This window comes from Budorcas taxicolor, chromosome 23, assembly GCF_023091745.1.
Source record: "Budorcas taxicolor isolate Tak-1 chromosome 23, Takin1.1, whole genome shotgun sequence".
Classification (NCBI taxonomy): Eukaryota; Metazoa; Chordata; class Mammalia; order Artiodactyla; family Bovidae; genus Budorcas; species Budorcas taxicolor.
Window position 1 is genome coordinate 18,241,016 of NC_068932.1, and position 12,441 is coordinate 18,253,456.

General features: G+C 43.2%; 1 protein-coding gene and 1 non-coding gene across 2 annotated transcripts in view; both read right to left on the bottom strand.

Moving 5' to 3' along the window:
- The window catches only part of ARHGAP19 (Rho GTPase activating protein 19), a 58,605-nt gene extending 55,220 nt beyond the window's left edge, over positions 1-3,385 (bottom strand). Inside the window, exon 1 of the mRNA XM_052660970.1 lies at positions 3,330-3,385. Coding sequence (XP_052516930.1) covers positions 3,330-3,385 — 56 coding nt within the window. The remainder of the gene's footprint in view (positions 1-3,329) is intronic.
- Positions 3,386-11,986: 8,601 nt separating this feature from the next.
- Positions 11,987-12,119, bottom strand: LOC128068113 (small Cajal body-specific RNA 11). Its single transcript, XR_008201461.1, has one exon. It is a non-coding gene; the product is annotated as a small Cajal body-specific RNA 11 (non-coding RNA).
- Positions 12,120-12,441: the final 322 nt, after the last annotated feature.

Below are 12,441 nucleotides of genomic sequence, written 5' to 3' on the forward strand. Positions count from 1 at the left end.
GTTTCAGCTTCAGCATCATTCCCTCCAAAGAAATCCCAGAGCTGATCTCCTTCAGAATGGACTGGTTGGATCTCCTTGCAGCCCAAGGGACTCTCAAGGGTCTTCTCCAACACCACAGTTCAAAAGCATCAATTCTTCGGTGCACAGCTTTCTTCACAGTCCAACTGTCACATCCATACATGACCTGCCCTCAAAAAGACCTTAGAAAACTCAACTTCTCTATGAATTACTTCAGGTTCAGATAACAGTCTGTGAATAGACTGATTATGTAACTAATACTATTGCCCCAAATTTAAATTCAAATAGCAATATCCTTTAAAGAAATTCAAACTATTCCTGCTGTCGAATGGTATTTTTTCTTCAGATTTTCATCACAATTCAAGATTTTAGAGCAGGCTAAAGGATGATCTAATCAAACTCATCAATTCCCTCTACAGTTTCTAGGGGAGGAAAGGACCCAACCATTTATAGGCAGCTCCAAGAGGGGAAAATTCTTCCCTATAAAATATGAAATATGGAATATCAACCACTCCCATCTGTGCTAAGTAAGGAGTCCAGGTCCTACCCACAAACCCAGCTTTCTGGGATGTGGATTCTCCTATTCAATACAAACAGCACCAACAGATACCAACCAAAAGTTTTACTTACTCATTTACACTGGGGCAATGTATACAACACAGGCCTGGCGGGCTAAAGCCCATAGGGTTGCAAAAAAGTCAGACTCCCATATGTAAAATAGATAGCTAAAAGGAATTTGCTGTGTATGGCTCAGGAAACTCAAACAAGGGCTCTATATCAACCTAGAGGGGTGGGGTGGGGAGGGAGATGGGAGGGAGGTCCAGAAGGGAGGGGACATATGTATACCTATGGCAGATTCATGTTGAGGTTTGACAGAAAACAACAAAATTTTGTACAGCAATTATCCTTCAATAAAAAAATAAATTTTTTTTTTAAAAAGAGTCAGACTTGACTTAGAGACTCAACAAACAACACTGTAAATAAGCTCACTCTACAGAATTCCAGAATGAATTAAGACTTCCCTGGTGGCTCAGACGGTAAAGCGGTAAAGCGTCTGCCTACAATGTGGGAGACCCAGGTTAGATTCCTGGGCTGGGAAGATCCTCTGGAGAAGGAAATGACAACCCACTCCAGTACTCAGAATATCCCATGGATGGAGGGGTGTGGTAGTCTACAGTCCATGGGGTCACAGAGTCAAACACAACTGAATGACCTCACTTTTTCTTTCACTGAATTTCAATATACATTTTCTCAATTAAGACAACTAAGTTCTTAAAGCTGGGGTAAAACCACCTAGAAATTCTTTCTAGGAAAAGCTAACTTGGGAGTGTGCTAACTTGGGAGAAAACACTCTGTAGAAACAAAGCAATGATTTCCTAAACTGATTCCTCTGATCTGTTCTTTAGTTCCTCTACTAGAAGAACAAAAAGCTATTAAGTATGGAGTGGTTATTAACTACTAGGTTCAGCACTGACAGCTTTAAAAGGATTGTCTGGTTTAATACTGACATTCTCTGGACTAGACATCATTATGTCCGTTTACAAATGAAGAAACTGAAGCTGAGAGAAGTTTAAAAATTAGCACAAGTATTTTATTCTTTTTAGCGCTCCTATAATTATGATTCTTTTCCTAATTTCCTTTTCAGATAGTTCATTCTTAGTGTATAGACTCATAACTGATTTTTGTATGTTAATTTTGTATCCTGCAACTTGAACCTGTTTATAAATTCTAATCGTTTTTTTTTTGTTAGCATCTTAAGGATTTCCTACATACAAAATCATGTCTTCAAAGAGGAATAACTTCATTCTTCCTTTTCTTATCTCAATCCCTCCTTGTTTCTTTTTCTTGCCTAATTGCTCTGGCTAGGACTTCCAATACTACGTTGAGCAGAAGTGGCAAGAGTGGGCAGCCTTGTCTTGTTCCTCGCCACAGTGGGTATCATCTCACACCTGTCAGGATGGCTATGATTAAAAAAAAAAAAGTATTGGTGAGGACCTGGAGAAACTGGAACCTTTGTACACTGTTGGTAGGAAAATAAAATAGGGCAGTGCATAGCTCAGTGGTAAAGAATCCACCTATCAATGCAGGAGACACCAGTTTGATCCCTAGGTCAGGAAGATCTCCTGGCAACCCACTCCAGTATCCCTGCCTGGGAAATCCCATGGACAGAGGAGCCTGGCGGGCTACAGGGTTGCAAAAGAGTCAGACACAACTGAAGAGACTAAACAACAGCAGCAGGTAGCCTAGAAGTTCAAAAAAAAAAAAAATTAAAATAGAACTACCTAGGACCCAGCAATCTTTTCTTTGTATTTATCCAAAAGTATGAAATTAGGATCTCAAAGAATTATTAGCAGTCTCATGTTCACTGAGGCACAATTAACAATAGCCAAGATGTGGCAACAACCTAAATGTCCATGGACATATGAATAGATACAGGCAAACTATGGTATATGCATAGAGTGGAATATTACTCGCCTTTACAAAAGAAAATTCTGCAGTATGTGACAGTATGGATGAAACTTCAGGACATTATGCTAACTGAAATAAGCCAGTTGCAGAAAGGCAAATGATTCCACTTATATGAGGTATCCACTTACACGAGGTGTCTAAAATAGTCAAAGTCACAGAATTACAGAATGGAATGGGGCTTGCTAGCAGCTGGGAGAAGAGCAACGGGAAGTTACTCTTTACTTAAAGTTTCAGTTAAACAAAATGAATAAGCTCTTGAGATTTGCTGCACAACACTACCTACAGTCGACAGCACTCACTATACTCTTAAAATTTTACCAGCAGGGCAGATCTCATGCTAAGTGTTTTCACTACTATAAAATTTTTCAAATGTTTAACTGGTCCAAGGACTCATATCCATATCTAAACGACACTCAAATCTGTGCTCCGAATTAATCATATAAACTGCCTCGGAAGAGATTAAAAAGTACTGACAGCGTTCTCTCCCAACGCTGTGCGAGGTTGGGGAATTCGCTTAACAGCTCTGGGCTTGTTTCCTCACCATCGAGATGAGTCTCAGTGCAAAGGCACGCAGCGTTGCCACCACAAACAGGTCGATTTGCAGCCAACCCCGCTAGTGGACCTCCCAATAACATCGGCAGGATCAAGCAGGGTCCTGGCTGTGGCCAGCGCCGGCGCCAGACCACCGAGCCTCAGTCCCTGCAGCCGCAAAGATGAGAAACGCCGCAGAAAAAAAGGAACAAAGCCTGGCCCCCTGGGTCACCATGACCCAAGAGAAAGGCGTCAGTACGACCAGCCCACGGCCTCGTTTCCTAGGCAGCTGGACCAAGAACTGGGCTCACCTCCGGCCAGGCTCCCGGGCTGGCACCTCCCCTTCACTCTGCGCCTCAGTCGCCATCTTAGTCAGCAAACTTCTTTCACCGCCCCCCAACCCTGGCCCCGCCCTCATGCCTCTGGATTGGCTAAAGTGTTACCCCCTTTTTTATACGATTGGATAACTTGCCCGCCCCTCCTCTACCCGAATAGCTTCACGATATTATTGGTCTATTCAAAAAACTAACCGTCATTAGTGGCCCCCTGTCGTGGCGGAAAAGAAAGGGGTGAGGGGCCAAGGAGGGGGCGTTGGGAAACCCAGCCCCGTGGCCTGCAGGGAGTTGTAGTTTCTTATTTTGATTAACTCCGGATTCCACCGACTTTTAGCTTCAAGTCAGAAATATACAGCTTACGCTCAAATTCTGTCCTGATGTGTAAGTCTCAGAATTACAGAATTGTCGAACTTGAAAGTGACTTCAAGAGTCACTCTCTAAACTGGCAAGATGAGTTTTCTGTCCTAATACAGAGGTACAGAGTGGCAGCCAAGAAGTACTTACTAAATTTGTTTCACAGCCTGCTTTCTTCAGACGGCATACCAGTGGGTCACTTCTTCATTCCACCCGCTCCCTTCTGGCTTCCCAGGGAAGCCACAGTTTGCCTCTCTGATCTGAATCATGGAGCCAAAACCTGCATAATTTTGTCCCTGGCTGAGCTTTAATCCTCAAAGAGAGAAAGAACCATAATTATGCTTTCCCTCCCTGCCTCACAGGCTTCTGGTGAGGATTAACTGAGGCAATAGATGCTAGACCATTGTAAACTTAAAGCATTAATTTCTTTCTCTGTGTTAGTTTCCTCTGCTGGGGTTTTCTATGGATATTTTTCCTGTTGTTCTCTCTGACAACCTTTCACCTGAAGATCACCCAGCACTCTCCTTTTCTTTCACTAAGTTCTATCCACATACATTTCAGTTTCTCAAAAGCCTTTGCTCTGTTGCTTTTCCTGGGTGGCCTGCCGTATTGCTTTTCACATCTCAGTTTAAAAGTCACTGGTTCAGGGAATTCCCAGGTACTCTAGTAGTTAGGACTCGCATATCCACTGTGGGGGGCCTGGTTTGATCTCTGGTTAGGGAACTAAGATCCCCACAAGATGAGTGGTGCAGCCAAAATAAACAAAAGACACTTATTCAGATGCCTTCCATGGCCCCCTCTGAATAAATCAGTTCCCCTACTAAACTTTCACATAGCACTTGAACTCTTCCTTCATACCTCTCACCACAACTTGTATAGTTTATGTGACCATTTCATGTGAGGGTTCCCAACTAGACTTCCCACCACACGTGAGTAGAGGCTACATCTGTTTTGCTCCCTGGGGCATATGGCACATAGTGGCCTTTTGTTAAATTTTTTTTGGAAAAATGCATAAGCAAATCCTCAGACTCTGTTATCCAAACCAAAAATTGAATCAATCATGTTTTCTAATAGATTGTTTCAATTGATGAATTTTGGCTAAAAGTGTCTAAATAAAATTGCATTTAGTTTTATGTTTAACAAAATGTCCTTATTGTGCAAATGCATGAAAAGAAAGGCAAAATTCAACAAACAGTGAAAATTTTCACTGAACTCCAGGCAGCCTTGGAAAATCCAGGTTGTATAATTTCTGCATATACGAAGAAGGGAACCCAAGGCTCAAATCCTGCCATTTCCCTGACGTGTGAACAAGTTTTTTAGGTTTTATTCCTGGTCCCATTACACCCAGGACATCAATTAATTGACTGAATTAAATTGATGGTTTCACACAAATGAAATGTTCAAAACTAAACTATTACCACTGCAACTAGAAGAATACCATACAACTGTATTTCTGGTTCATCTGTTTTGATGATTTTTTTTTTACACAATGTCCTTAATATTTGGGGAACTACAGCACTATAGTTAAGAGTTAGGCTGTAAAGTTAGTGAGCCTAGTTTCAATTTTTGGCTCCATCACTTCGAGTTGTGTGACCCCAGACAAGTTACTTGATTTTCTGATTCTGTTTCCTTTTCTGTGAAGTGAGGACAATAATAATCCTCAGATGGGTATTGTGAAGATTAAATGAGATCACCTCTGAAGAGCTGCTTCACAGCAGAGTGCCTAGCGCACACTAGGTCTAGATAAATGTTCAAGATGAGACGGTAAGTATTAAGAATGCTAAACTCCACAGGAATTCCCTGGTGATCCAGTAGTTAAGACTCTACCCTTCCACTTCAGGGGGCGTGGGTTCAATTCCTGGTCAGGGAACTAAGATCTGGCATGCTGCATCATGCGGCCAAAAAAAAAAATAGCTGAACTCCCTTCTCAGATAGCCCTTCTATCTCCATTACTGTGTGATAAGGACCATACATTGCACTTGTAGTTACAGTTTAATCGGTTACCCTGAAAAAGGGAGGGTTCCTCCTCAAAACCAACTGTTATTCTGTGACTTCTGATTAAAAGCAAGTATCATTGCTGACTGAGTGCTGTAAAAGTAGCCCGCAGTTGACAAGCCTGCACACCCTGTTTCTGCAAGGATGTCACGGCTCTCCTGAAATCATCCTTGCCCTGTTGAGTTATTGATTGTCAGCATGATGATAAGCACAGCTGTACAGCAAGCATTCATGAAAGTTCAGAAAGTCATCTTGTTTCCAACTGCTTGGCTGAACAAAAGGTCACAGAAAAGTGGCCCCAGGCCTCAAGGAGATTACAGTAAACTTAGGGAGACAAATAAACACATGAGTCATATACAACAGAACACAGTTTAGAATTATGAAGGTCTAAATATCGGAGTTGGAGAAGGAAATGGCAACCCTCTCCAGTTTTCTTGCCTGGAAAATCCCATGGATGGAGGAGCCTGGTAGGCTATAGTCCATGGGGTCGCAAAGAGTCGGACATGAGTGAGCGACTTCACTTTCAAATATCGAAGTAGAGAACAGATTGGCAGGAATTCAGAAATGTGGAGAAAGGAAGAAAGCCAGGGATCTAAAGGATGGTTGAAGAGCAGAGACGTGGACTTGAGTCCACCACAAATATGACTGCAAATCCATCTACCTATCCCAACAGATCTGGAGTTTGAAGACAGAGAGGTTATTTGAATCATCTTTGTGTTTCCAGGCCCTTGCCTCAAGGGAAGGGGGAGAAAAAGAAGGAGGAAATACAGGAGGAAAGTAAAAGAAGGAACAAGGTGGAAGAGAAAGAGGAGGAGGATCTGCCCATGATCCAACATTGTCCAGCAGTTCCAACATCGTCCTCTCCACTCCCACCCTCCAACAAGCAAGTGACTTGGAATTCCCTGATGCAACTTTCTGTTTTCCACTTTTGCTCCTGCTGTTCATTCTCCTTGAATTAAAGCGGGACATTTTGATGCCTAGGTCAAAATATAAAAATATCATGTGTACAATAAGCTTTTCTGAGTCTTGCATCAATATTGAGCCTGGTTAGGGAAGGGATGAGGCTGCTTATTGAACATTTGAAAAAAAGGAAAAAGGCCTAAAAAATGTAATGATTAGTTCTCTTGTCAAACAGGCCAGCAACTTTACCAAAATATCATGTACTCATCTGGAATACCCATTCTCTCCCCCTTTCCTTGCCAACTAACTTTTATTTGTTATGATAGTCTTTGAAATCAACATTTTAATGGCTTTTTAATCACCTGTTCATATTTAGTTCTTTTATTTTTATATTGTTTAACAATACAAATAATACATGAAGACATAGTCCTTGTTTTAAAAAAATACAAATAATTCTTGTCCCTCCTTTAAGGAACCCCTATTTTCTGTTTGATGTGTGTTCATTCAGATCTTCTGCTATGCAATACATTTACTCAACAAATATTTATTGAGTGCCTACAATGTGCTAGCCACTACTGTAGGCCTGAAAAGACAGGATAACAAAACAACATCACTCTCATGATTTCTCATTCTACTGGTAACACATACATACACAGAGAAATACATAATTTTTAAGTTTTAGATAAATGGTGAAATGCTGTACATATGGTACTTAGACTTGCATCTTAGAGATTTTTCCTTGTCAGAACACCTAGATCTGCCATAACTTTTTCAACTTTTTTTATGGTCGCATCTCGAAGCTTATGGGATCCTAGTTCCTGGACCAGAAATCAAACCCACATCCTCTAAAGTAAAAGCCTGGAGTCCTAACCTCTGGACCGCCAGGGAATTCCCTGCCATTGATCTTTTTAACTGCTATGTAGTATTCCATCTTATAGACGTTCCCTGGTTTATTTAAACCATCCCCTGCAGATGTACATTCAGATTTATGTCAAGCTTCCAGATTGGAAGCTCTGGAAACTAACTTTGGCTAACATAACAGAAACTGGATTCATTGGAATGAAACTAGGTTGAAGAGCTGGCAAGAAGGAAGGGGGCTAAGGAACAGGAAACCCAGCCACGGTCAGTCCACTTAGTGTCACTTGATTCTCAGCAGTCAACCCTCTGCTGATTTCCCACCTGTCCATGTGTCTCCAAGTCACCACTTGGAGAGGCAGAGTCATCAGAAGAAGAGGTCATTTGCCTCTACCTTTCTTCCTGGGGGAGAGCTCTGTCTCCCAACAAAGCTCACCCAGTGGGGGATCACCGGCAAAAATGGGGAAAAATTAAAGGACAAATGTGTGCTACAAATCATTCCCAATAGTTTACTTCCTGGGGCACATGGTTACTCTGGGCTGGGGCAAAGCTTAACTCTTGTCTCCTTCAGACACACTAAAGACTAACATCTACATATTTCACATGTTGAAAAAAAAAAACAAAACTGTCCAGCTTTGCTATGGAATCCTCTTCAAAACTGGCCACAGGGCCAGAAATCTGGGGAGGGAACTCAGTGAGGGGAAGGAGAGGAACCGGTTCTATACAGCTAAAAACAAGTTCGGGGCTGGAACCCAGAGTGAAAGTTCTGAGGGTCGTTTTCCCTAGCCAGGACTATAAGGTCAGAGGTAAGAAGCTGGCAGAGAAGAGGACTGGAAGCTTGCACAGTCCTAAAGCATTACTCACTGGGAGTCACCATCTGGGGCTACAGTGCTGAATAAGCCATGGATCCTACTCTCCAAAAACTCAGACTGTAGCTGGAAGGCAAGAGGGCCAGGCTGTCTGGGCCACAGCAGAGGCAAAGACCAAACTCTCTGAAAGCCTGAAAGTATTACAAGCAGCCAGGCTTGGCGTGGGGCAGAGTTGAGGGAGGTGGCAGCGGTCCTCAGTCTTGCAGGGTGAGTTGGAAGACCTGCAAACCGAGTGAATCATTTTGAATTAGAATCTCTCTGGTGCTCTAATCAAAAACACCCCAGTCCTCAGGTGAGGAGGCCCCAGGTGCTGATGGTAAGTTTCAAAGGAGTAACATGTATGTGATGTTCAGAAATGGACCAGTACATTATGAACTCTCTGTGCTGGATGTTATCTCCACCGTCATGTGAGCTGAAGCTGGGAGGGATCCTTTCTTCCTGCCATTATAACCCATTCTTGTGCAGGTTGTTTCAGTACACAGATAAATTTTGCACATGAAGCTTCTATAGCTACTAAGAAGAGTGAAGGTCAGCAAAGGCCTTATGACTTCCACACCTCTCCTGTCGTCTAGACAGGATCCTTCAGAGCCAGCTTCCAAGTGTCCCTCAGTCAAAATCAGAAAGTAAAGGAAACTGTTCTCTAGCCTCCTTAGGCCTCTGCAGTCATCCTCAACCACAGGATCCATCTTCTTTCAAGGATTTAGGAAGAGAGGGCTGCCTTGCTCATTCACACTTCAGCGTGAATTAAATCCAAAGGTACCTCTTCTGGAACATATAAATTTAAAGGACCAGTTTAACTGTGAAATAAAAGGCTCGTCACCCAGCTAAAATAATTTACAGGATCGTGTGAATTAGAAAACCTGAAAACCTTCTCGAGATTCAATCACTATGTCTCAGGTTACCATTTTGCAGCATTTCTAGGTTTCCTTTTATTATTGATTAGTTTTGGCTTCTCCCACTAGACTGTAAGTTCTATGAGTTAAGGACTATATTTGGTTTTTGCTTATGTAACTATTTTTGAATGAATAAAGGAACACGTGAACCAAATATATCAAAAAGGTATTAAGTAAAATAGTGAGGTTACAGAGGTCTTATGGAAAAGGTACATCCCACCTATACTTGGACATAGGTCTTTGTTTCAATGCACCCAGCATCTCTTTAGGGGTTCTATGCTCCCCTATTCTCTGTGTGTTTTGGGTGGCACTGATGCTGTCTCTGTCTAAAGAGAGTGGGCAAATTTCTCTGGTCGGGCAATCAAAGGACTCTCTGGATTTTACAGTCTGGACCAACCCAAGTTAATACAGAAAGCATGTAGTAAGAGCCCCACTGGGTGAGCTGAATGGGGTGAGAAGGCAGAGGCCAGGAGGAACCACCCGCTGTTGGAGGAGGTTTATAGCTGGACCAAGTAAGATTTAGACAGATAGAAATTTGGGGGAATAGTACTCTCTGCAGAAAGAACAGGACCAAATACGGGGAGACAGGATCATGTTAGATACATGTGGAAGCTGGCAAGGACCCAGTGTGATAGGAGCAAAGGGCTTCTGTGAGGTCAAGAGAAGGTTGGAAGAGTGGACCAGGACCAGGCCTCTGAGTTCTGGATATGATGTTAAGAAGCTAAGGGTTTTATTCAGGAGGCACTGTGGACCTATTCAGAGTGGGGGTGGTGGGTAATCTGAGCAAGACTGGGCATTAGGAAGTTGATCTGCCACAAGAGTGGATTCAAGGGAAAGAGGGTAGAGCCCAGAAGCAACTTGCAGGAACCCAGGCAAGGGAACATGAAGGGTATGGCTGGTGGGACCAGAAACAGGACATGACAATTAGCAGAAGCCCTGAGGGCAAGAAACAGGCCTTAGGGAGTAAGAACCAGGCAGAGTTAGAAGAACAGATTACAGAACCTGGGTAATGGTTTAAGAAGGGCACCCTCTGGCATCAACCAAAACCAAGTTTGAATCCTGGCTCTGGCACTGGCAGTTTGTGTTATCTTGCACAAGTTTTTCTTAACTCTGGGCCTTAGTTTTCTTGTCCATGAAAGAGGATAATACTAAATGAAGAAGTTATTGGAAGACTAAAGAAAATAATCTCTTTAAAGTGCTCTTGGGACTTCCCTGGTGGCCCAGTGGCTAAGACTCCCAGCTCCCAATGCAGGGCACCCAGGGTCGATCCCTGGTCAGGGAACTTGATCCCACATGCTGCAGCCACAAGTAAGACCCAGTTCAACCAAATAAATAAATAAATATTTTTTAAAATAAAAATTAAAATAAAGTGTTTAGCTAATGGGTACAAAATTTCTTTTTAGAATGCAGCAAATATTCTAAAATTAGGTTTTGGTGCTGGTTGCTGCTGCTGCTGCTGCTAAGTTGCTTCAGTCGTGTCCGACTCTGTGCAACCCCAGAGACGGAAGCCCACCAGACTCCCCCATCCCTGGGGTTCTCTGGGCAAGAACACTGGAGTGGGTTGCCATTTCCTTCTCCAGTGCATGAAAGTGAAAAGTGAAAGTGCAGTCGCTCAGTCGTGTCCGACTCTTAGCGACCCCATGGACTGCAGTCTACCAGGCTCCTCCATCCATGGGATTTTCCAGGCAAGAGTACTGGAGTGGGGTGCCATTGCCTTCTCCAGGTACTGGTTACACAACTGTTAAAAATACTAAAAAACACTGAATTGTACATTTTAAATGTGTGAATTGTATGATATCTAAATAAAACTGATAAAAATATAATCAATATGTGGTAGTTACTATTATCTGTCTCATTTCCTGATCTGAGTACATCTCATAGGCCTTGCCTGACTGGCATTGCCCGCCAAACCACCCTTGCAGGTTTTATTTAAATTGTATTCATTTATTCACATTTGGCTGCGCTGGATCTTCATTGCTGTGCAGGCTTTCCTCTAGTTGTGGTGAGTTGGGGCTACTCTCTGTTGCAGTGCACTAGCTTCTCATTGCGGTGGCTTCTCTTGTTGGGGAGCACGGGCTGCAGGGCACGTGGGCTCCAGTAGTTGCTGTATGCAGGCTCTAGAGTACAGACTTAGCAGTTGTGGTGCACGGACTCAGTTGCTCCACCACATGTGCAGTCCTCCCAGACCAGGAACTGAACCCTTCATTGGCAGGCAGTTTCTTAACCACTGGACCAGCAGAGAAGTCCTAAGGTCTTTTTCTGAAATACTGAACTATGCTACCCTGTGTCTTCTGATTTTCAATGTTGTTGACACCCGGGCATCCAGACACACACACAAAGCCTCTGCAGGTCTGAGACTGCCTTCCTCTGACACCTGCAGCCAGTCATCCTGCGAGTTCGAGTATCTACTTTTCTATTCTCACTGCCAGGGTTTGGCAAGGGCAGTACTGCCCTTTCTGCAGTCCCAGAAACAGGAGCACATGCATCAGCCTATGTAGGATCACCCTAACAGTCCCTGTAGAGATGTGTTCCTACATGGCCACTTTTTACCTATGATCAAAATACAATGAGAGTGTAATGGCTCCTTGTCATCTCTTCATTCTTTACATATTTTTAAAAATTTACTTAGATTGCACAACTCATAGCATGTAGGATCTTAGCTCCCCGATGAGGGATCAAACCCATGCACCCTGCACTGGAAGTAGAGAGTCTTAACCACTGGACTGCCAGAGCAGTTCCCCCCTCCCCGCCACTGACTTTTTTTTTAACTGTGCCCTCACAGCAGCCCTATTCTTAGGACAGCCCTCCTAAACTACTGAGAGGGAGACTGCTGTGTATCCTGACAGCCTCCCAGGTTAAAACTGAGCACAGGGAAGCAGCGAAAGCATAAGCCAGGATCACATCTCTCTATTCTTTATTTCTATTCTGATGGCAGACCTGACTGGGCCAAGCATAACCCAAAATCCATCAGAGACACTCATAGACCTTCAGTTTTTTCCACTGAGTCTCAGAACTACCCCCAGGAATCTTCAGTAAATTTCTCCATAGCTTACACATTCTAAACAATTCCTCGAAATGATTTGCGCTAGTTTCCTAGGGCTGTTGTGATAAATTATCTCGAACTTGGTGACTTAAGACAACAGAAACTTGTTTTCTGACAGGTTTGGAGTCCAAAGTCTGATGTAAATAAGGTGCCGGTTCCTTCTTAGGGACTCGGGGGAG